Source organism: Chiroxiphia lanceolata, chromosome 17 (assembly GCF_009829145.1).
Source record: "Chiroxiphia lanceolata isolate bChiLan1 chromosome 17, bChiLan1.pri, whole genome shotgun sequence".
NCBI classification, from domain to species: domain Eukaryota; kingdom Metazoa; phylum Chordata; class Aves; order Passeriformes; family Pipridae; genus Chiroxiphia; species Chiroxiphia lanceolata.
The window spans coordinates 8,194,014-8,218,025 of record NC_045653.1 but is presented as its reverse complement, the minus strand read 5'-3'; the positions used below and the strand labels follow the sequence as shown (position 1 = coordinate 8,218,025).

General features: G+C 40.8%; 1 protein-coding gene and 1 long non-coding RNA gene across 2 annotated transcripts in view; one reads left to right on the top strand and one right to left on the bottom strand.

Annotated features, from left to right (window-relative positions):
• The window catches only part of LOC116795245, a 59,374-nt gene extending 37,848 nt beyond the window's left edge, over nt 1-21,526 (top strand). Inside the window, exon 3 of the long non-coding RNA XR_004359999.1 lies at nt 21,431-21,526. This is a non-coding gene — a long non-coding RNA (uncharacterized LOC116795245). The remainder of the gene's footprint in view (nt 1-21,430) is intronic.
• On the bottom strand, nt 968-16,394 carry EDN3 (endothelin 3). The gene is made up of 5 exons (XM_032704781.1): nt 16,051-16,394; nt 15,471-15,690; nt 3,689-3,853; nt 3,092-3,196; nt 968-2,354 (listed from the first exon to the last, which is right to left on the bottom strand). The coding sequence occupies exons 1-4, from the start codon at nt 16,100-16,102 to the stop codon at nt 3,124-3,126; spliced, it is 510 nt and encodes a 169-aa protein (XP_032560672.1). The 5' UTR covers nt 16,103-16,394; the 3' UTR covers nt 968-2,354; nt 3,092-3,123.
• Nucleotides 21,527-24,012: the final 2,486 nt, after the last annotated feature.

Sequence of the window (24,012 nt, the reverse complement as noted above, 5' to 3'; positions counted from 1 at the left end):
TCATACAACACTTACTGGTTGTATATGAAATTAATTCTGTGGATAATTTTTACAGAACTGTATTTCAAATTATCTTAACACCTTCTAGTTACAAATTAAAAACAGGTAAACTGAGTCACTGAGAGCTGAGGAATATTAATGCTGACATTTTCTATAAACGTATGAAATTAGGTAAAAAAGTATCTCATGGTTGTTAACTGTTCCCAGATGGAATAATGGTAGTTCAATGTCAGAATCCAGCACATAGAACTTTCAGGTATATGCTGTGGCTTATGGATTTATTTGGAAATATCTACAGTAAACTTTGTTTTCCCTCTTTTGAGTCTGACTTTTACATTAACTGTTAGTTGTACATTGACACGATATTTTCAGCTGCTGTGCAGAGTCCCCAAACGAAACCACTTGAAAGTGGATTCCCTGTAGAAAAAGATTGGATTTTTCTTTCTTGAGGAAAAAGCAACAGTAGCACCTGTAGCCCCCTGCTCGAGGGCTAAATCTACCTGCATGTCAAAGGAAGAGCCCAGTTTGTTTGTGGGGTTTATCCCAGGATTAGGCGAGTTGATGGTTACATTTATAGCAAAAGGGACACAAAATTGTAGTGTCACTTTTTATACACGGTTATTATCTTGGAATGTTATTATATTTTCATAATTCTCAGACTGCTATAGGAGAACTCTCAGTGTCTTGAAGAAGGCAAGTTGTTGTGTGACCTGGATGTATGAATTCTGAGGGGAAAAAGTTTCCAGTTTGTGGTCATAAAGCAACACCAGGAGCATGATGTATTCTTCATAACAGAGGTTGATTATTTTTTTAAAAAATTCCCAAAACTATACAGTGTCTTTAAAAAAAATACGGGAAAATAGTATGTGAAGTGGTTTTATAAAATAAATAATCTATTTTCTATAAACGTACAAAATCAGTTATACAGCAAGTAAGAAACTGATACAAATGCAATAACTGAAAGATATATTTAATTTTATAACTGTAATAATTTATTTATGAAATATATCCACATATATATAAAATATATCATATGTTTTGGCAAAGAGCTCCCTTTCTTGTTTCAAAGAAAATCTATTACCACTGGTTTAAGCCCTATATAAACATTTGTACTGTTGATTTCTTTTCACTTTTCTTTTGGTCTCCATCTTTCTTCTTATAAAATATAATTTATTGTCATGGGGTTATAGTTTAACCTATGTGCCCTGGGGAAAGTCTGCATGAAGGTCAGTCAACCCAAAAAAAATTTGTCACAAGTAAGGGATTTCCTCTCTTCTTAAATAATATAGAACAAGATTTGCAAAAGTTACTCTTTTTTCCTTGCTTACTCTTGCATCCTCATAGCAAAAAGAAGTCCATAATTTCTGAAGACATCATTTACATTGAAAAATGTCCAGGGTTGGATTTAATCCTTATTGCCAAGTTTTCAGGTTATTCACTGATGATGTTTCAATGAAGATAAACATGTGATTTGTAGTACTAACAGAGACAAATGTATGTGCTGTGGATGGTAACGTGGGCAGGGGCTTAGAACAGCAAATATGAGTTACTCTGATTGTATGAAGCTTCATTTGAAGTTCCACAGTCCTACCTTTGCAGCTTTAGGAAAATTCTTGGGGCTGAGTAATTAAAGTTCTGTTCACCAACTACAGTGCATCCTTAAATAATCACTGTGGTTTTGAATGGAACTTTGAAGTGCAGGAATAATTTGTGGCTAAATTAGGTAATCTATTGAATACTCAATGTATACTCTTAACTTGCTATAGTTTATGATAATATTTATATTAGCCATTCATATTTATTCTGCATAGATACTGTCATTTAAACATCTGCCACGAAGTTACAATATGATGATTCAGGCTTGCATACATTAACAAGAGAAATATTTTGCATCTGTTTATTCTGAATGAGAACTCATGTAGAGGCAATCTCTCTCTAGCTCACCACATTCTCCAATTACATTTGCCTGCATAAAGCTGTGGATGGATTCCTCAGACACAAAGTGGAACAGTATGTTTCTATTGTACTCTTTGAAATCACAGAGGAAAAAAAATGCTCCCTGAAACTTTGCATTGCTGAAGTCTGGATCTGCCTTTGAAGTTTTCTTCGATAGTGATACATTCCCTGGCAGTTCCATGATAAAGATTGTCCTTTACTGAGACTCTCACGAGGGGAACACGGGACAAAGCTTCCTCATGCAGGTTCACGTGCCCTCAGAGTGGCACTGCTGAAATGGAAGTGGTGCATTGCTCAATTCTCCACTGGCATCACACTGAAGCATCAAGTTTGTCCATCTCAAGGGAGAGTTGTAGTTTAAGTTCTTGTTTCTGAGCTCCAGCAAATAAATGTTAAAGCTTTAAAAAAAAAAAACAAAAACACAACAACCAAACTGCTTAATATTCAGCACTAACTGCCTGTTACCTGATAGAAAAGGGTTTATCTCCTTGATTACGTGTACCCAGAGTGAACGCTGCACAGTTGTCTGATTAGCTCTGCTCAGATAATCATAGCAATAAATCCAGTTTGAGGACTCCTAATCCAAGTGCTTTCCTTCATAGCAAAAAATTTTGGGTCATAGTGTGACTTTTTTAGAAGTGGAAATATTTGAAACTGGCTGCTAGGTCCCAGTAATCTCTTTGTTATCGAAAGCAGGTTTATTTTTCCCTTCAGATGCTTTTTCCACAAGGTTCTTTTCTGTTTCTTTACCTTGACAGTTCTAGTTTTACTGAAGCACTGCACTGGGACATGTAGCTTAAGTTGCTGCAGTGCTAAATGAGCAAAAACATGACAGACAGGAACAGCCCTTGCCCTAAAAAAAAAAAAAAATAAAAAAGGCAAAAATATGTATTGGCTTATAGCCAAAGAATCCAACTTTTGAAGGAGTTAGTTAGCACAAGGGAGGTTGTAGTAGTTCTGTGCATAGTAAAGGTTATTTTAAAAATTACATATGAAAAAAAAAAAGAAACTACTCATGGGCCAAATTCTTCCCTTATTTATAACATTCAATTAAAAGAGTTAAGGGTGCTGCAAATACAAAGAACATTTATGGAAAATCACTATTTGTTTTCAATATTAAACATCTGCACCATACCTGATTGTTCAGAATCCTCCAGACTCTCTGTGCTACTGAATGAAGTTGTGTTCCTCTTCCCTGCATTGGTCTTTCTCCTCTGTCTTTTTCATTGATCCATGATTTCTGGAGAAGAGAGATTTTCCAAGTTTGTAAATGTGCTCTCATCGAGTCCCTTTATGGAGCCATTCATAAAAAGACAATGTGATGCTCTTTGTCAGACTAGATAAAACATTCTAGAATAGTGCATTATCCAGCATGCTCCTAACTGGGCAGGTCTGCTGTTTTCAAAAACACCACATCATAGAAAGGAACAGCAAAATGAAAATTCCAAGCAGTACTGGCTGCCTCTGGCCTCTTTCCTTCACCTACTAAACTCTGAGTTCTTTCACTTTTGTTCTTTCTGTTCACTCCCCCATCCCACTAGAGGGGAAGTGAACAAGCAGCTCTGTAAGTGCTTGGCTGCTGGCCAGGGCTAACCCACCACACTGGACAGGGGAATTTTAGTTAAAATCTATGTGGGTTTTATTCAGTTCCATTTGATAAGTGCAACTTGATTAATTTATCTCTGTGAAATAGTCAAATCGTGTAGACAGGTGGCAGCATTCAGGTACTCACCTTCTTCTGTCTTGCACTCTTCTGCAAAACTGCAAACACTGTTCATCCTGAGCATCCAAACAGGAACATCGAAATGAAGACTGGGAAGTACTTTGACTCTGGCCTGTAGACCTTTTGCCTCTAAAGCTGCCTCTGTAGTTAGACAGTCCATATGGCACAGTCCTCCTGTTGTGAGTCACACATATCGTGTATTTTAGAAGCCAATTAAAATGATATTCCATGTCTTTTCTGTTTTGGTAAAGAGATCTATTGATGCAAAGCAATAAATAGTGGCACAAAAATCAAAACATACTCATATAAATAAGCAGTTCTGCCTATAAAAGATCGTAACTTCTGCCCAATTAGCTCTGGCTTTTGGGAGGTTATAAAGTAGTAGACAATCAGCTCTACTGGGAGAATTAATTGGCAACTACACAATCTAAAAAAAAGATTGGAATACCTAACAGCTGATACAATTACAAGCAAGGTTATTGCTTCTTTTACTCCTAATTTCCTGTGTTGTGTTGCTCACCCTCCCCCGGTGTACAATATTTGTTATGTCCCGTGCCATGGCTGGTGTGAAGTGACCAATGAGCTGTGCTGATTTCACCAGACGAGTAGCATCATGTAGTTGTGTCATCTTCATGATTCTGAGCCTGATTTGCCATTAATTTAATCATTGAGAAATGGAGACAACTGTCAGCATGATTAGTTCACTACATCATGTTTGGAACATGATCCCTGGAGTTAGAGGTGAGAAACTGCTGGATAATCTTCCCTGTATGTATCTATTAATACCTTTCTACAAGAGATGGTATTCTGTACTCCAGCACACCAAGAAATAGGATGAGGCAGCTCTCTCTATTTCCCTGCAGTCTGGCATGCTTTGCTCTTTCATGGGTTGTAGTCAATCAATTCCTGCTGACATCCCCAAAAGGAGTTGGATGGTTTGGACTGATGTCATAAATTATTCTCCTTCAAGTTGTTAAAGAATCTCAAGTGACAGCAGCTGTCCACCACATGAAACTTCTGGAGACCCATAAAAGCTCCTGTGGACTTGAGGGATGGGCTAAGCAACCCACAACTCCACAAGCACTAAAAATATGAAGGGAATCTCATGTTCACAAGCAAGAAAGAGGAGTGAAGAGAGTGGAAAAAAAAAAAGGCAGGGAAGAGGAAGGGTAAATCTAGAAGGGTTACAGAAAGGTTACAGAACAAAGCCTGAATAATGAGTTTGCAACCACTACCTTCACATAGTTCTTCTTTCATTTGCTTTCATAAAAACATCATTAGGCTATTAGTGGGAAAGCTGCAAATTTTCCATTTTCCCACACACATGGTGGGCTGAAAGGTTCAGAAACATTTTGGTATAACATCAGTACAGTTGATGCAAATCATTTATTCAAGCCTCTGCACTTATAGTACCTATGAGCTTGTGCATCTTGTCTTTCACAGCCTGAGCCAGAGCACACCTGTCAGTTAGATTTATGATAAAATCATACTGAAAGATAGAAAATCACAAGCAATATTTCTGTGTTAAGAGCCCATGAAATGGTCTTTCTCCAGCAGATGCAGCTCTGCCTCACCTACATGCAGAAACTGTTGCATATTTTCCCTTTACTCCTATGCCCAGACATTGGGGGAGTCAAGAATATCCATATTTGTCTCAAAACACTTTAGGACTTGATTTTGGCCTCCCTTCTCTAACAGCCATTTAAAAAGCTTTTTGTTGTCTTTAGGATTAGGAGCGAGTCCCATTTTATAACTGAAGAGTATTAATGGTTCCATACTGCCATCTGCTTTAGAATGATGAATGTTGAATGGCTAATGTAGGTAACTTCTGGTATAAATAATTGCTGTATCGTTGTATTTTTTTATACAAATACTTTTTTTTTTCTTTTTAATTAAGTAATAGCTAGTATTTAGAGACAGGAACAGGAGGAAGTTACTTTATTTTTAACAAATCCTTTATGAAAACTGTCTGGTAAAATTCTATTATTCAACTTCCTGCTCAAATTGAGACTGAAATAGAAAGATTAATTTGGTGTGTGGTAGCCAAATGTGAAAGCCCTGTTTCATGACAGACAGTTTGCCAAGGGATAAAGAAGCTACTTGCAGCTTTTGCAGATGTCATCCCACATTATGCTAACAAGACATAAATACTGCAGTATGTTATTCTCATTATTTAAAGTGGTTCCTTGTTAAAAAGACCACTCTTCCAAAATACAATACTGGTTTTCTTCACTCTAATTCTCTAACCCAGAATTTCTGTGGGACTGAGCTGCAGTTTGCCCTGTGTCAGTGGTTCTGCCTGAATAGCTGGAGAGGAAGAAGGGAATGTGTTTTATTCTTAATTGCTGCAGTTTGCAAATTAATGGACCAACTAGAATTGCCATCAACTTTCAATTTCACTTTAACACATCAGTGTGTGAATTACAGTGACTGAGGAATGGGCCCATTACCAGTCTGCTGTCTTTTCTAAGAAACAGTAAATTCCAGCAAACAGGGAGGGGTAGAGAATATAAATTAATTACAAGTGATAAGAGCCATGAATTACAGCCCTAAGCAAAGGAGGAAATTGGTATTTTAGATGCTGCTTCTGATCTTTCTAATGAGGTACTTCGTGCTCTGTGAAACACAGAATACTTATAGGAGTGTGGTTCATAGCTTAGGAAATATATTCAAGACCCCTTCATTTTCAGTGGCCCAGAAATACCTGCCAGTGCTCTGACAAGTGTAAGAATCACCTGGAACATCCAAGTGAAGTTTATATGTAAGCTAATGTGCAGATTTGCCCATCAGAGATAGAAATGTAATAATGCTCCCAATATGCCTGGTTTTGATTTCTAACCCAAAAATTCAAACCCAAACCAGAGATACTTCTATAGCAACGCAGAGTCTTTGCAACAGCGTTCAAAAAGAACCAAAAAATAGAGATGTTTTCTTGCCTGTCAGTTACTCTGATACAACTCATAAATCACAACGTTTAAGCAAATGTTAGTGTGTGTATGGTTATCATTCCAGCAGCTGAAAATGTTCGTGTTTCAAGTTAGTTCATGCCTCTTTCTCAGCACTTCAGAGGTGAGAGGAGATGCTGAAGAGATTCAGTTGAACAGGTATCAGAAGCATTTGCCTGGCAGCTTCTTAGTCTTAGATTGTTACATGTGATTAACAGATGCTGCTCTTTTTTATTATCCTTGTGGTGTTGCAAGGCTCAGGTGCAAAATGAAGTAGAATCACAATTTCTACACATTGAATGGGAATTATTGTCAGCATGTGATTGTCACCAAGCACTTGTGTGGCAAAAAAAGTCTCTTTGCTTTCTGTTTGAGGCGAGGCATCTGTTTTCTTTAGTCAAAGCTTGAGGACTTTAGTATACCCAGAGCAGTTTGTGTCTTCTCAGTGAAGATGAGGATCAGTTGGAGTAGGACAGAGGCAGATTTGTTGGCTGGCTACCTGCTCTAGGCTTCTGGAGATCCTGAACAACCAGTTCCTTAAACTGTATTCCTCATGCTTATGACCCAGTCCCTGGTCAAAGCACTGGCTAAGAGCCATTTCCAAACTTTTTGGGAAAAAAAGATAAAATTTGAATTTCTGACCTTTAACTAAGTAGGCAACATTTCTTCCTTTAGGAGAACAAGCTTCTCCTGAAGCAGTGAAATGGGTTTGCACTATTTAAGGGCTGTGTGTCCTTTATCCCTTTCTTCTCTACAAAGTGGAGAACAAGCAAACCTGTGCAATTCTGGATCAGCCTTTCTGTAGTGCTTTGAACTGGTATCTGATTGGCAACACACAGATTTGTGATTTCTGTGGAATTGCTCTCTTTTGTGGAGTTAAGGATCATTACTGCAGCAAGTGAGGGGGTGCATAAAAGTCTGCACGCTCAGTTTTAAAGCACTTTCTAGATTAGAGAAGGTCTGAGTTCAAGGAAGTAATTTCTTCTTGAATATAAGCTATTTGTTCTTTATTCTGTAAAAAATGCTAACACAACTCTCCAGTACTTGTAATTATTCCATGAGATGTAATTATGATTGGTCAGTGCAACAGATCTGTTAACTGAAGATAATTCCATGTATAACAGAGCAACGCAAAACTAATCGAAGTACAGTGTGCTCTTGTCACCTGAAACACTTTGGATTTCTGCAGTGGAAGGAGTACACAGCAATCTTTAGGTCAGCAAATGTTCCTTCTAGAATTTTAAAAGAAAAAAAAAAGTATAGATCTGCAGATTGGATAACAGATGCTGAAATAACCTAGATTATTTCTGTGCTTTGTGCTCACAAAACACAATCATAAAAGCTGTCCTCTGAAAGCCAGCTAGCTCTTGAAGCAAGATTTGGCCATTAAATTAACAGAAGTAGGGATTTTTTTTTTGTTGTTGAAAAAGGCAAAATTACTGACTAATAGTGGAACAGCCATTCTGAACCAGGGATATCAGGGAAAATTTCCCGCAGAAGCCAACTGCCCATTGAATGATTACTGCCTTCAGGTCGAATTGGGAAGCATGATTTGCCTAAGTCCTGCTGTCCCTCACTTATACTGAATTCAGGCAGACAAGTGTAATTGGTTTATTTTAATTTTTATAACATGTGGCTGAGTTTCTCATGCTATGTTATAATTGACCTATGAGCTGCTATTATTTTCTACTTTCCCAGCCACTTAAACACAGTAGATACCTCCAGGGCACTGGAGAGTTTCAGCCAAAACAAAGGGATGAGGGGGTTGCAGCAATCATCTTAGATGCTGTGATTTCAGTATTCAGCAATATATTTTCTGGCCTGCATCCAGGCCAGCGAGGCTCCCAACAGTCTCCAGTGTTTCCAGACAATCCTAAAATGTATGAGATCCCTGTAAGGACCACTGAGAACAAAGAACACAGAAAGGAAGCAAAATTTACCATCCTCCAAGTGAAACAAAATGTCTACAGAATGAAAGATGCTTGGGGGAAATAACAGATATTTCTGTGTATGCTTTCATATAAAGCCACTGCAGTAATATTGTGTAGCTCTATAGATGAAGAGATCATTGGCTGCTCTGAAAGTTGGCTCCAGCTCTTTCTGTAACAGACATATTTCTTAAGAGTGTTCACAGTCAATGTACCTCCCCTATTAACCCTTCCTTAGCATCATTATTTAAGCAGTAAAACACCTTCTTCAAGGAAGTGCCTGCCTTGTTGGTTTTCTCATCCTAACCACATGCTCCATTCTCAGAAGCTGGACTTTTTCTGAGTAGCTTTTTGCACCTGAAGTCATTTTCAGAGGAAACAAACCTTTATCCTTTATAGCCACACCTTTCTTTTCCACATCCTCAATGTAGTAGTAGCCAGTTCCTAGATACCGAACAGGCTGCTGGATGCAAATTAGCTTTAGTTCATTAGTCACAGCTAACTTAGTTAATAAGCCAAGGATTACACACATCTGCTTCATTGTCCAGTTTCACTGACCCCGTGAATTCTTTGATTTCCCTCCCACTGGGGATTTCATGGTACCCAAGTCAAGTACTGTGAGAATCTGGAGGCTTTTTATCAGTATCCATCCTCCTCCTGTAGCTGTCAAAATGATGTTACACGTTTTCTTTTCGAAACATGATCAGAACAATATCTGAGTTGCTGAGCTAAAAGCTGGGGTACATTTCTTGAGGGAAGCAATATGAAGCAAAGATTGGGGTGAGGGGTGTCCATTAACACCCCAAACCCAAAGAGGGGCTGGGTAGAGCTCAATAAACTGAGCCACTGTTTCACAGAAATACCTCTCAAAACAATTAGCATATCCTTCAGTACTTCATACCAGTCCTAATCTGATCCCAGTTCTGTGGCAGGATATATGATTTTTGGTTTAAGTAATTAAATAAACTTTGGTGCCTAATTTTCTGTCTGTCAGGCCCAAACTCTCTTTATTCCTTTTCTCCCTCTGACTGGCAGGGAGTGTCATTAGTAAGTGGTTCTAACACAAAACTATTGAGGTAAATGCCAAAAGGCAGAACTGCTGGGAAATAGGGATTAAAGGAATCAAATGAAATGTCAAATGGTAGCTTTTCAACCTAAAATTCAGAGTACTTACTGCTGAAGCCACTCCAGCAGTGCACACAAACACACACTAATTTATGTTTCTACTACTCTCTACAGCCTGTTTAGTTCAAAATCCACCACAGGTTTAAAAACAAATAAAACAAAAACCTGGGGAAAAATAAACACATGGTGTTAAAATGTAAGGCTGATGAAAGTGAGTGTGGTTTGACAGCCCTTGAGACTGTTTATCCTTAGAATTAGACCAACACCAGCAGCAGTGGGGAAATCTCAAGGCAGTGGCCATCAGTGTCTCATCCCTGACCCTGTGTTCTGCAGGGCCAGCTCCTGCAGGGATGTGGGATTTTTAACTGCAGAGTCAAATCGTTTCAAGTCTTTCTGGATACTGCTGTAAAACCTGTAAAACTGTGTAAATAAGCTTTATAGGAAGACTAAGAGGATAGATTCTTCTTCTAGACCGAGGAGGGCATGCAAGCTGTGCACATTTCAGACAGTAAGACACTGAAAGTGGGAAGTCAGTACACAGTCTAAACAAGAATAACTCTTTGAATAAACTGGCCTAAAAGTCAGATCAGTTTGTCCTTGATAAAATATAGCCATTACAGCAGAAGCCTGTTACTATGTTCAGCATATCTATTTGAAGTTTATTTTGTGCAAGACAAATAGGTTTCAGTGAATATGTGGGCAGTAAAGATTGCAAAATCAGGACAAATTTCATTCAGAAAAATAAAATCAACTCAACAGAAGATAAATCACTTTGGGCACTTGGTTCTGATGGTTAACCATGTGCACTGTTTAGCTTCCTTGTTTGAGCTGCCTGGCTTGCAGCCACTGTTTTATCATCATGCCTTTGGCTACCAGGTACTTCCAATCTGATCTAAAGTTTATAACCACCTGCTTAATTGTTTTGCTGAACAAGAAATCTTTAGCCGTGTACTTTTATTTCCAGTAGAATACAGGACATCATCTATACATATTTAACGATGATTATCCAGAATTGGGGTAATTATAATTCTCTGGAATATCACTTAATGCCCATGAGGATGAAATGCAGTCACCAGTGAGGTGCAGGTAACAAAAAGATGTTGTGAAGGAAAAGTCAGCCAGCAGAGCAGCAGTTAGAGCAGGAGCAACCAAGGGGTTGCCTGGAGCCTTTTTTGTAACAACATCCCAAGAAATCACTTCATCTCTACATGTGAGTAAAACTCTGAGTGAAGCCATGATAGGGCACAAATTGTTCCCGTTCTAAGGTGACTTTCTGATGGCAACCTAAGTCAGTAATGAGCAGAGATCGTTGACTTTTAGCTGTTGCAGAGCTGACTGCCTGTGCAATCAGCTGCTGTCTGTTCAGCTTCTGACAATTCGCTAACAAACCCATCTATCATCACCTCCAGGAGAGACCAAAACAATTCAAGTGTATGAAAAGCCTTTCTCACCCCAACCAATGGTCTCCTTAGGCCAGGAAAACACATTTCTATTGGGAGCTGTCTGGAGCCAACCTAGTGCTAAAGGGTATCTGACCTTCATATGTTACAGAAACAAATTTATTAAGTGAGGAAACGTCAGGTCCTTTCAGTGTCACCATGTGCTCACACAGCATGGAACACTCACCAGATCCTCTCCAATTTATCCCACAAAGAACAGCAACAGATACAAGTCAGCCCCTGCCCTTGTCCTTCCACAGGAAATAGAACATGTCTTTAAGTACAGAGGATCAGAGCAGCAAACAGTGTTAGATCAAACTCTTCCTTTCACTTTGTCCATCCATCCAATTTTCCTGATGTAGAAATTCGTGTAATTGGCAGACAGAACTCTTAGATCAGCATGTAAGCTGGTCTTTACAACGTGGTCACAGCATTTCATTCAGTTACTCCTCTCTTGAACATAATAGCAAATACAGAAAGAAGACACCTAGAAAAAAACTCACTTTTGCTTTGATTTAAACCCTTCGAAAGAACTGTTCCTATTTTTGGTGCTTAGTTTGAGTGAGGAATTGTCCTTTGAAAATTGTCTGCATTATTGCCATAAATTCTCATTGTAGTTTTATTTTAGAATTGAAGACCACTTGAGCATCTGATACTGTGCCCTCATGATAGCACCGCTTTCTTAGGAGTTGTCACCTTTTAATCTTTTACTAATCACTGTGAGCATCCCTGATGCTTCACACAGCAACATTAATGTTTAATTGAACCACATGTTGCTGTCACATACACAAGTTCACTTCATACTGAAATATAGAACCCCTTTGAAGAAGTGCAGATCTAAATGAAGTCTTGTCTACATTTTCTTCTTTAACTTACAGAATTAAGCATCAAGTTGTGTCTCTATGACATCAGTGGGTACTGTTTAAAAACCAATTCTTTAGAACGTGTCTGTAGCTATAGATCAAGATAAGCACTTGACAAAAAAAAATACATTGCAAACTAATTCCTGACTAATCAATCTTATCAGTGAGAACAGTATACCAGCTTTTAATTATTTAATTATCTTTGTTATGCAAGCTTTGTCTACACCACGTAATTGCATTATTCTGTTCTGACTTACCTGCCTTTCTTTAGGATGTCTTCTTTTCCACTTAAGGCTCCCACTGTTCCCAGCATAAAAGACTCACTATGTCAAAATAACACCCTGATGCTCTTAGTGGTCTGGCCTAACAGCAGTGGTTCATGCACAAGTATAAAGCAATACTACAACATGTGCAGAGATAATTTCTCTCTTAATTGGCACAAGCTGCAGGGAGTCAGAGGCTCCAAACTGCAGTTTTGTGCTTTTCTACAACTGTGCCCCTGCTTGATCTAAGTGGTTTCTCAGCAGGGACAGAATAGACCATCACTTTGCCTCCAGCAGTTTCACTAAAAACTTTAACTGCTTTTCCAGAAAAGGAGTGGCCATGACTGAGATTTGTTTTGAATGTATTACAACAATGCTTAAGAGCATCTCCTGTCGGGAAAAGCAGAAGAAACCAGAGGAGGAAGTAAAGTTTGTCCTTGAAGTATGGAGGCAAGAGTAATGTTGAGAAAATATTAAGGAATTTTTGCAGGGAATAAGAAATGATAAAGTGAAAGAAATAAATCGGCAGGGGAAAAAAAGGAAAACATAATAAGCAATTATAGTACTTGACGTAGGAAATAAAACAAAACAAAAAGGTAAGTATATAAGCAAGAAAAATAGCAGAATCAACAGATGTCAGGAAAACTTCTCCAAACTTTAACACCGTCTTTCTGATGTCTCACTGTGTGTTTGATCCTCAAAGTTGCATTGGAGCCAAGCTTTTAGTAAATATAAGAACTTCCAACAATGTGTGTACACGAACAACACAAAAGCTCCATTTACAAACATGTTACCAGTCTGTTCAGATCCAGGGGTTACTTCCAGTTAAAGGCAGTGGTGTAACCTGCTTGGGATATTAAATTGCACCAGCAGGCCTGGTTTCACTCATTCACATCCAGAAGTACCTTTTGACTTGCTCAGACATTACTCCAGGTAGGACACCAGGGCAGAATTAGTGCCTGTTCATTCAGACATGTGATATGAAATCTTAATGCTGCTTCTGTTGCACTGAAATGGTCCAAAATGTCTAACACACTTCTTTCAGTGACCTCCTCTGCTCTCATACATAAAAGCATTCCTGTTTCAGCCTAAAGGGGGATTTGGACAAGTACATGGCCTGCACACAGAGCTACTCCTTTCACTGCTCACCTTCCTGGCTCAGGGCAGAAACAGCACAGGGAGCAGGACAGCAAAGCTGCCCACTTCAGACACTGACACACTCCAGGAAACTCAGTCCCTACTGGCCTAATTCCCTACTTTCCACTGTCATCCACCCACTCTTTACCAACCCCAGAGGGCTCCCAGCGTCCCGATTCACCCAGTTCCAACAGTGTTATTAGGTTATACAAGTTCATGTCTTTGGAGCACAGTAGTTAACATGTATATTCTATGTGACTATTTAGTATTGACATTGAATGTATTCATTCCATAGTTTGCACAGAAATGTCCAGTCACATAAAAGTTATAAAAAGAGAATTTCCTAGTACTCACATCAAAATATTACAGGCTACTCTATACCCAGTGGGGGTGGACTTAACAGAGCTGAGATTTGCTGCTATTTATGTACAACTGACTTCAGTTAAGCAAGCAGAGGCTTAGAGCTCCAAGTGTTTAATATTTGGATTATTATCCATGCTTCATTGTTAATGCTATAGGTATCACTAAAACATTAGATACCTCTCTGTTCTTTTTTTTGTTGTTCTTTGTTTTGTGATGTTTGCACAAAACTTTTAGGTAGGAAAAAATTCTCCACATCACTGAATTAATACTTTTCCCACTGGAATGAAAATTGTAATTTCTGTAGAGTTAAAACAGGATATCCTAAAGAAAAAAAAAAAAAAAAGAAAGAAAGGAAAGAAAAAGAGGAGTGTATGTTTAAAATTAGCAGTGGTCTATTTATTCAGTGCGTAGGGGAAAAGGAATGTCATTCCCCCGTTCTTACTGGTGAGCTCTGACTTAAATTTACTGAGTCATAAATATTTGGCTAAAATAACTTTATGTAATCCTGGGGTGGATTAGTGCAGGTATGGAACTCAAAGAACTGAATGACTTGTGTGAATACATGATACTTACAGGTTGGTAGAAGTTCAAAAGACATCATCAGACATGGCCTCTGGCCAGGACACACATGTGAATTTACAAATTAAGTGCCCTAAACCCCATTTGACTTAACCTATTTTACTGCTATTTTCTGGTGTTTTTTTTACTCCTTTTGTTATTTTAATCTGATTAAAAGCTTTGCAATTGATTCAAAGGCAGATTTGAATTAGTACAACTGTTCCCACACTTCAGTCACTGAGGTGCTTGATGGTGTGTGTAGAAGTTCACAGTCGTACAGCCTGAAGAACTTGAATTCCTAAAGTAATTTGGTTTGGGGTTCATCTGATCTGATTATTTTTTTACTGAACTGATCACTGTGGTTGCTACAGGACTGAAACCTGTGAGAATCTACAAATCCTTAAGTCTTAGTTACTCAACAAGACAGGATAGAGAAAGGAAGCCTCAAACCTTTGGGATATAGGCAAAGTGTCACCCTTCCTGATGATTTCTTTCCATTAAACACTGTCAGTACCAGACCCTGCTTTTCTGCACGTGTGCTCCACCCCCACTGCCCCGTGTGGGGCTCCCAACTTCCAAACCATGAGAAATGTCTTCAAAAACTCTTCTTATTATGACTTGAAGCATAATGATGACTTATGTTTGCCATTCCACAAAGCATAATTGCAAAAGGCTTTCTTTTGTAACGTCTTAAAATCTAGTACATTGAATTTTTAAAAAAAAAAAAAAAATCATTATTTTATCCTACCGGTATTTTTCCATTTTAATTTTTATCCAAACCAGTACAGTTGCACAGACAATCACACAGTGTTCTTCCCTTCCCAATGAGCGGGTTATTAGGAACAGATTTCTCCTGGAAAATACCCGCTGTTCCCTTGTTTCACTCAGGCTGTGCCCAGCACACGGATGGTGCCTGGACCGCGGGAGCGGGAGGTCACCGCGCCGGGCGCTGGCGGCACCCCCTGTGCCCCCTCCCGGGGGCTCGGGGGGGCTGCCGGGGCTCCCGGGGCAGCGCTGGGGCTCCCTCGTCCCGCCCTGACCCCGCCGGGGGCGGCTCCGCCTCCGGCTCCCCCCGCCCGGGCCGTCCCCGCGGGGTCCCCCGGGGGCCGGGCAGGGATCCCCCGCCCGCTCCCTCCCGCTGCCCCCGCCCGCCATTCCCGCCGCACTCACTCGGGGGTGTTGATCCAGATGATGTCGAGGTGGCAGTAGTACACGCACTCCTTGTCCTTGTAGGTGTAGCAAGTGCAGCGCCGGGCCCGCGGCCGCAGCCCCCCGCCGTCCGCCCTGGCTCGCCCGCCGCCCGCCGCCGCCGCCCCGCTCGCGTCCCGCTCCCGGTGCGCCGGGTCCCCGCCCGCGGGGAGCGCCGAGCGGGGCCGGGGCAGCGCGGACCCTGCGGGGAGGCAACAGCAGCGCTCAGCTCCCGGAGACCCCCTTTGTAACAGCACCCGACCCACCCCGGCTCCCCCAGGAGTTTCGGGGCGCTTAAAGCACCGTTATGTTTTCGCTGCCCCACGGGGATGCATCGCTAGGGCAGCGCTTTTGTTTCAAACCTACGTGCGGCCAAATGATGTCTTTTTGGAGTCTGGTTCTTTACCACGCACCCCCGGAATGGGCTGTTGCTTCACAGCCTTTTGGAAGGAGGAAAAAGAAAAAAAAAAAAAAACCACCAACAAAAAAAAACACAAACCCACCCAGCCTTTCTTTGTGTGCATGCGTGGAAGTGGCAAAGAAAGAAAGAAATTCGAGTTACCTGCAGTCGACGTAATCGTAAGTCCAAAGAGGAACAATAAACCCAGCTCCATTAAACCCAAATTGCACGCTGGTTAACTGCAGGCAAAGGTGAACTGCAGGGGCGACTGAACCGTTCCAGGAGGAATCACTTCAGGTTGGAGGCAGGGAATATCCTGGGGCTGGCGGCACACGCTGCTCCCCGGAGTTAGTTCCCACACGGAGGTGTGATTAGCAGTTCTCCCTTGCAGTTATTTTCCTCCAGCGCAGGCTTAGTCCTGAAGGGGGGAGAACGTTGTCAAAAGAAGGGAAGATCCATCGCTTGGCTTTTCCCACACACACCTCCCACCCCACCCCCAAATCCGATCAGAAAGCGGAGCTGCTGTTTTCCAGCTGCAGACGCCTCCCACCCGGACAGCTGCCGGCCTCCCCCGGGGCCGGGGGGCGGGCACGGCCCCCGCTCCCGCCCCCGCCCCCGCCGCCCCCCGCTCCCCACCCGCCAGGTACAAGCAGGGATAGAGCAGCACATCCTCCCGGAACAGCCCGGCCGAGTTGCTAATGCTGCTCCTGGTTCCTCGCTTGTCAATGATCTGATCCTCTTGCTCCATGTCTAATTCCAGGAGGAATCGCTTGTGCGATGAAAACGCAGCGTTTTGACTCAAAGCTGGGCTACGGCTTTTGGAATTGTTTGGGGCTTGTTTTCTTCCCAAGACTCTGCCAGTGATTCCCCGGGCGAAATTAAGTCAGCAATTAATTAATACTTTCATTTCTGCAGTTACTTATGAGCACCTGTTTGTGGACAAACCTACCTAGAGTGTAACACTAAAGGCAAAAGGGGATTTCATATGGTGTGAAATACCTGATAGTTGGGCCTAGAAAAACACTCCTGCATGTGGCCCCATTTTCTATTGTAATATCAGCTCTTAGGTGATAATAGGTAATGGTCTAAGGGAATTGGCTCTGTCTTTTCTTACAGTAGTATGTGTAGTATATCCTGTTATAGGAAACATATGTTATAGACAGCACATGGAAAAATGTTGCAAATTTAATTGTGGATGTTTTAAATCAAAGCACAATGTTTCATTTAAGAATATTTCAGTACTAAGAGAAAGAAGTCAGCCAAAATTTCTTTCATGTATCACACCAATTTGACATATTCACTAAAATGTGGTTTGTGTGTAGAAAAGTAGTTGCAGGATCACCCAGGTTACGTTATCCCTGTTCTCTACTGCCTCACATTCTTCTCCAGCCCTGCCCCCAATTCCAGCTTCTGGTGTGGACTATCCAGTAACACTTAAAAAAAAAAAAAACTCATTAAGATGCCATGTTTTGTCAGTTTGTCAAACCTTGCCTTCTGTCAGTCTCTGAGAGTTTTGTGTGAGAGCTGTAGTTACCCAGCTAAGAACAAGAGCATGACGATCATCAGACAGGATAATAGCTAGAAAGTTCCATTTTCTCAAGTGTTGCTGAGACCACAGTTCTCTGTGGAAACTTAAATTGCTTTTGTTTCACACAACTTGTGCAAATTACAAGATTTTGGAATATAAAATTGAAATGCCAGAAGCATTAATTGTGCCCTATCTCTAAAACCCAGGCAGAAAACACAAGGTTTAAGGTTTGTACCCTCTGCAGTGAGTGCAGCTCATGAGGACACACGAGTTTGCTCAGGTACTGGCAGCATTGAAGCACTGAAATGGAACTGTGAAAGCACCTTAGGAGATTTTAGTTCTGCTAATTTTAAATAGTTTCACTGCAGTTGCTAATTTGAGGGAAAATAGAGCCCATGTAAATTACTGAAGTCAGCATTAGAGTGAAGTTCATGCTGGAGCTCGGAAAGTAAGTGCTTACTTACCTTTGAGGAAGAGTAGCTGCAGTGACCTGAATGTTTGTACCGTTTGCTTTGCTGGATTGTGGGTTTGTGTAAGTTCAAGTCATGCTCTCCAAGCATCAGCAGAGTTACAGTTTGGCTTCACAGTTGTATAGGTGCTCTACTTTAAAAATATTGTGACAAAAGATCCCTGAGAAAAAAAAATTGATTTGAAGTTATTTGCCTTTCTTATACGACTAGAAAAATTAATTTCTCCAGATCAGGAAGTTCTAGATATCGTACTCTTGTGCTGTTGGATTGATTTTGACAAATGATTGCATTTTAACTTATCTGGAAAAAAAAAAGAGATTTATTGTGCTGTTACTGTGTAACAGAACTCTCTGCAGTGAGTAGGAAGTACTGATTACATGTTGTGGGTGTGACAAGTAATAATGACATGAGTAAATTCTGATTCATGGATTTGATTTTCTTCATTGCAACAGGGTGGTTTTTTTAACACTGATGCAAAATTATCATGGAAGTTAGTCATATATAACTGTATCATACATATAGGTGCATTATAGCAAAAAACCAGTCTTGTTGTGTGTGAATTGATTTAACCACATTTTCCTAAAAATTACTGTTCTATTTTTTAAACAAGATTGTGAAGACCTCTTCTACATTGCTCTGCTTTTTCTTCCATATGCTGTTTAATCTCTGAAGAGCCAGGGGAGACCATATCAGCACTGATACCGAGTGCTGTGCAAACAAAAGAAGTAATAAAATATATTCTGAAATTATCTATCAGGGGTCAGAAATTAAGAAGGGCAAGGGTTTGGTCAAATGACCTTATATAAGCTTTAGATGAAGATAAGACACAGATTCTACAGAAAGAAAGACTGTGATCAAAGGAATTAATTCTCCTGGATACTGTAGGTCTGATTCACATTTGCATTGATTAGCAAGTTATTTGTGTCACACATTACCTAATGACTTGAGAACTTTTTGTTTCATAAATGCAGCAGTCTTGCTTAACAAGAACGCTGGTTAAGCAAATAGCAACAAATAAATTTTAAAATTTATTTGTTTGGGTAGTAATAAAATATGTCTGGGTATCAGTGTCAGTGATACTCATATATGATGCAAAATGGTTTTGTAAATCTATTTAAGGATTATGTTTTCATTTAGTTAAAGAGTAGCAGCCATTGAAGTAGCAGGCAGAGATTGGAAGCCAAGAGACCTAATTCATAGTATTTTTCAGCTTTTCCTTTACAATTGTTTTAACTTCACAGGTTCCTTTTTCTATTTCAGTTTCAAGGTCTTTACCCTTTCAAGGATGGGTACTTTGCATAAATCTTGAGAGCCCTGGACAACTGGGTGGAGTTAATCCTTCTCCTTTTGCCTTCTAATCTTCCCAACTCTGACCTACTCCTTGTCCTTGTGCAGGAGCAGCCTGGCAGTGCTGTGAGATCCAGCTCTACTCTCCACAGACAATGGGAATTCCCCACTCCTGGGACACTTCCTCATTCTTAGGGCCACCCAGGCAGCTGAAGGAAGACAATCAGCAGATCTGCCCTGTTGCTGGGTGTAAATATTGTATATTTGAGAACTTCTAATTGACTGAAGGGAAAATATATCTTAGGGATGAGGTCAAGGCTGAAGGAGTCCTGGAATGTGGAGCAGCTGAAAGAGATGATGTTAAGGAAAGTAAGCTCAGATTCCGGATTTTATATGCAAAAACTCCAGACTGCCATTTCAATTAGGAACATAATCTTGGTTTTGTTTAGTGCTTCTCTGCCCCTTGTATCCCTACTTTATACATACCCTCATGTGACTGTGGAGTAATCAGAGACCCCAGCAGTAATTCCACAGCATTTAACCTTCATGGTACAGGTGACTACACAAAGCAGTCGGGAGTTATAAAGAAGTTCCAGATGCGTTTAAATAAGGTTGGTTACTGAGAGAAACCACTTTAAAAGCCAACCTTCTAGGATGTATTTACACTAGTAATAAAGCCTGTATTTAAAAGGTAGTGTAGGGTTTCAGCAGCAGTGGAGAATTTTTTGGCACTGATATCTATTCTTACAGCCTCAAGCAGGCCAAGAGGAAAGCCTGAGCAATACAGATGGGGTAGTAAATAAAGAACACCAATCTATTGGTTTATAAACTATTCCTATCTCTTTTCTCACCGTCTTACTTCCTTCTTAATCACAATGTTCTTTAGTGTTATTGAAAGAAAAGATCATCTTAAGCTGCAAACACTCTGTTTAGTAACACACTGCATCACTCTCACAAAGCAACTTCGTAGTGGTGGCTGATGTTTGAAAAATGTGCTGAGATCAGGAGGTTCTCCAGAAAACCTTATCTTCTGATTATTATTTGTTACTTTTTGCTAGAGTTCTATAGCCAGAAAGCTGAAGTTAATCTTGTCTACCCTCCTGTTACAGACAGCCCTTTTCAGAGCCCTTTGATGTCAGTGCAAAGAATCCCATTTTTAGTGGCCTTTGAACCAGATGTAGTAAAAGGGCAACTGAGCATTTGTAGGGGTTGCAATTGGGTAACTTGCTTGAAGGAGGAGAATTCTGATACCCATTTCTGTTTTCTCATTCTTTTTATTTCCCTTGATATTTGTATACTGTTAAGAGTAGATAGATACTTGGTAAACAGTGAAGAGAACAAATGCCTCTGTTCTGACCATATTCCACTTTATTTAGATAAAAGCAAAATAAAGAAGGAGCTCTGTGGCTGTTTTTCAGCCACGGTAATTTAATGATTCCTGCTTGTTACAGCTATTGTGAAATTTAGGAAGGAGTTTGCATAAGATAACATATCCTGCTGTTGTAATATACTGGAGACAGAGCTCAGATCTCTGGATAAGGAATGCTGCAAAAATCCTAAGTGTTATTATCACTACACACCACTCTCCCCAGGATCTGAACCTGACCTCCCTTCCTTGATCCAAACAGTCTCTGTCTTTGTAAAAATAACAGAATTTTACAGGAAGAGAATTTTCTATAACTATTACTTGAAACAGCTCTTTTCCTTGACATTTATTCAGGTTTGGGCACGCTACTGAGCAGAGAGAATTCCATATCAAAATATGATCAATCTGAACACTTCTTGTGTTTGTAAAGAATGGACAGAGGTCTGCCAGCAAATAAGCTGGAGGCAAAAAACTCAGGTGGCTGTGTTGCCAGAACTTTAAACATTTAAAAATGAGCAAGGCAGAGAGGCAGAGCCCTTGGAGGGACAGCTGGTTTCTGGAGGTGCACTGGCAGGAGGAGGAAGACACGAATACCAAAACAAATCAATTTGGGCAGAAGCCAGTCTGGAGGGTGATGTGAAGAAGGAGGGAGTGGTGTGCATGTGTAAGGATTTGGGTGCTGGTCTAGTTTTCCTCCCTCAGCAGACTGGTAGGAAACTTGTGGTCACTTGGGCAAAGTGTGACTGGCTGGGGAAGTCTGTAGTGCTGGGAGGAAAGGGAGGTGTAAAGATAAGCTGGAGGAAGGAGGCTGGAGACTAGGTATGGCCTGAAGACTAAGGCTGACCCTCAAGCTATTATATAAAAGGTGGAATTCAAGTGCTTCTCTGACAGCACTTCCTTGGCAGCTCCCCTTCTTGGAGAGCACTGAGCTCAAGCCTGCCTGGATGTCTTTGAAGAGACATTTTTTTTGCATTTGTTGGGAAACCAGAAGACTAGAAACCCTGAATGGACTGTCCTGTCTGGAGCAGAACCTGCAGGGAGGGGCACACTGGGCTGCTAGAGAGGTGAGTGTCTGCCAGTGCCACTGCTGTGCTCCAGGAGCTGGATGGAGCAGCAGCCTGAAGTGTCCTGGGGCACTGACACGGTGCCGCTTTTCACGGCTCCCTTTGTGCAGAGGTGCAGCAGCTTGTGTGGAATAAAAGCCTGAAGCTTGTGCTGCAAATCATGTGGTTCATAGCCCTGCTGGCTGTGAAGGGAGCTCTACAACATCTGCTGGGTTTTAATTAAGAGCATGGATGTTGCAGTGACAGTTCCTGTTTGCCTGGTTAAGCAGTTTTAGGGATTTTTTTCTCCTTGTGGTTTTGTGATGTGACATGCAGGTGACTGCAGAAGTTTAAAATACCTTGTGTTGGACCACTGATAGACAGGAACATCTGTTTACAAATCCATAGGTGAGATAGGTGTCTTCCAACAGCCAGTCTTGTTACACAGCAAGGGCAGCGTGGAACAAAGCTTAATAAAATGTGCAGTAGCAAAAATGTGCACGTTGATAACAAAACCCTAATTTATTGTATGTGATATACCCAGGTGGACAACACTGTTAATGGACATGCAGCAGTGAGAATACTGTGTGATAATAATTTATTCAACTATATAACAACCAAAGAGGCTGGTCATAACTACCTGAATTCTGTGACAAATCTCCTGTTCAAATTTGTACTTAACATTAGTTAAGGGATTAACGTTTCTGCTGCTGCCTTGTAGGATAGTATAAAGAAAAGTTCTGCTGAAGTTACCAGCTACTAATGAAGTTCATGTCTCCCTATTGCAACTTCTTGGTAAATCCAATTTTGAAGACAAATACAGGTGGTACCATTTCTTTTTTTTGGGGGGGGGAGGATCTACAGCTGAGACTCATCAGTCCAGCAACAACCTTGACACCATGTTTGAATATATAACCTTTCCTCTCCCCACGTAACTTATCTCTCTCTAAGAAAAGACTTTCAGAGAGAAATAAACAAGTGTCTGCCTGTATGAACTAGTAAAGGGAAAATAAAATGAAAAATGAACTTGTATTATTTAAACAGTGTGACATGACAAACTGCGAGTGCTGCTCACACCCAGCCCTCTGAGAGCAGCCTGCTTTGTTCCTGAGCTTTGGTTGAACCTGAACCTTTATTAACTGAACCTAGTTTTGTGAACGTATTACATTTTGCGATGGCATGAGATTATAATCCTTCAGATTTTCTTCAGGCCCCTTGTTGGGATGAAGTCACACAAATGCCTGAACACAAAGACAAGGCCAAGTTGGGCATCAGAGTTGTGAGTGATCTGTGAGTCCCCCGGGAGTGTTCAGGTGTGGTGCAGAGGCTGAGTAGGTTAAATCATTCTAGTCCCTAGGAAGACTCTGTCTGTGGGGATCAGGGGACTGCAGCACAAAATCTGGGGTGACAGCTGCACAAAATCTGTGCAGGTTGCATGGCCTGGGGTTTAACTAGTGCAGGTTTAACTAAAAGAGGTTAAGGGAGGTCATGCATTGCTGAGGTGTAAGTGCTGTGTCTGAGCCCTTTCTGCAGTGCATAGATGGTGGACAGCTACTTTTGTGCATTCTAAATATCCAGTTAGGTGTGCATGCCAGGCCTAGCTTGTCTTATGGCAAGGACATAAATGCCATTCAGATCCAGGCTACCAAGTTGCTTCCAGCTTGAGATGCTATTGGTCAGTAACAGATGGCACAGATATCCAAAGCAGTCGTAGTCATGAAATTCATGTCTGTGGCAATGTTGTGTTTAGTCTGTTTTGGTGGAAGCAGAAGAGTTGACAGCATCCTCCTCGATGGCTCAAAAGGAACAGCTCTTTCCAGAAGAGGCAGAGGTCTGCAAAGTAAACAGAGGGAGTTGCAAGATGAACACAAACCTAATCTGACGTGGGAATTCTGGATCTATTTATCTGTTCTCATTGACATGGCTGCACTTATTCTGGAGGGTCTTGACCTCCCATTCAGTTTAATAGCATAAGCCTGGGAATAATATCAGTGCAGTACTTTAGACATGGCAGGAGTTCTGTACATTTAGTACATTTAAGTACATACATGTACATTCTGTGTGGCTGAATAGGAATAGGAATCAGGATAGGAAGAGAGGTAGGGGCAGAGTAAGTCGCCATACAACCTACATGGAAGTTCTGAATGCAGCTGATGGAGCTTTTCCTTTCTCACATTTTCCACAACTGCATCTCACCCTTCCTTATCAGGGTTGGTAAAGCAAGTTAGTAAATCAGATTATAAGGAAAAAGTGGGTGCCAAAAGAATGTTCTCCCCTGGCTGCTAGGGGGGAATACTGGAGCATTAGCCAAAATAGGACAGGGAAGGTAACAGTGCTTTGTGGGCAAATAGGAAAGGTAATGAGGAAAAACAATAGGTGAAGGGGAAAAGAGAAAGTCAATTAGCTCACTTTTCACAAAAATATCTTTTC

What these genes read in the sequence shown, in the direction of transcription:
- EDN3 (XM_032704781.1), bottom strand. Translation starts at nt 16,102, where the DNA reads ATGGAGCTGGGTTTATTGTTCCTCTTTGGACTTACGATTACGTCGACT. An exon ending in TACGATTACGTCGACTGCAG is followed by an intron (nt 15,691 to 16,050) that starts GTAACTCGAATT and finishes GCCTCCCCGCAG; the next exon opens with GGTCCGCGCTGCCCCGGCCC. An exon ending in ATCTGGATCAACACCCCCGA is followed by an intron (nt 3,854 to 15,470) that starts GTGAGTGCGGCG and finishes GACTCACAACAG; the next exon opens with GAGGACTGTGCCATATGGAC.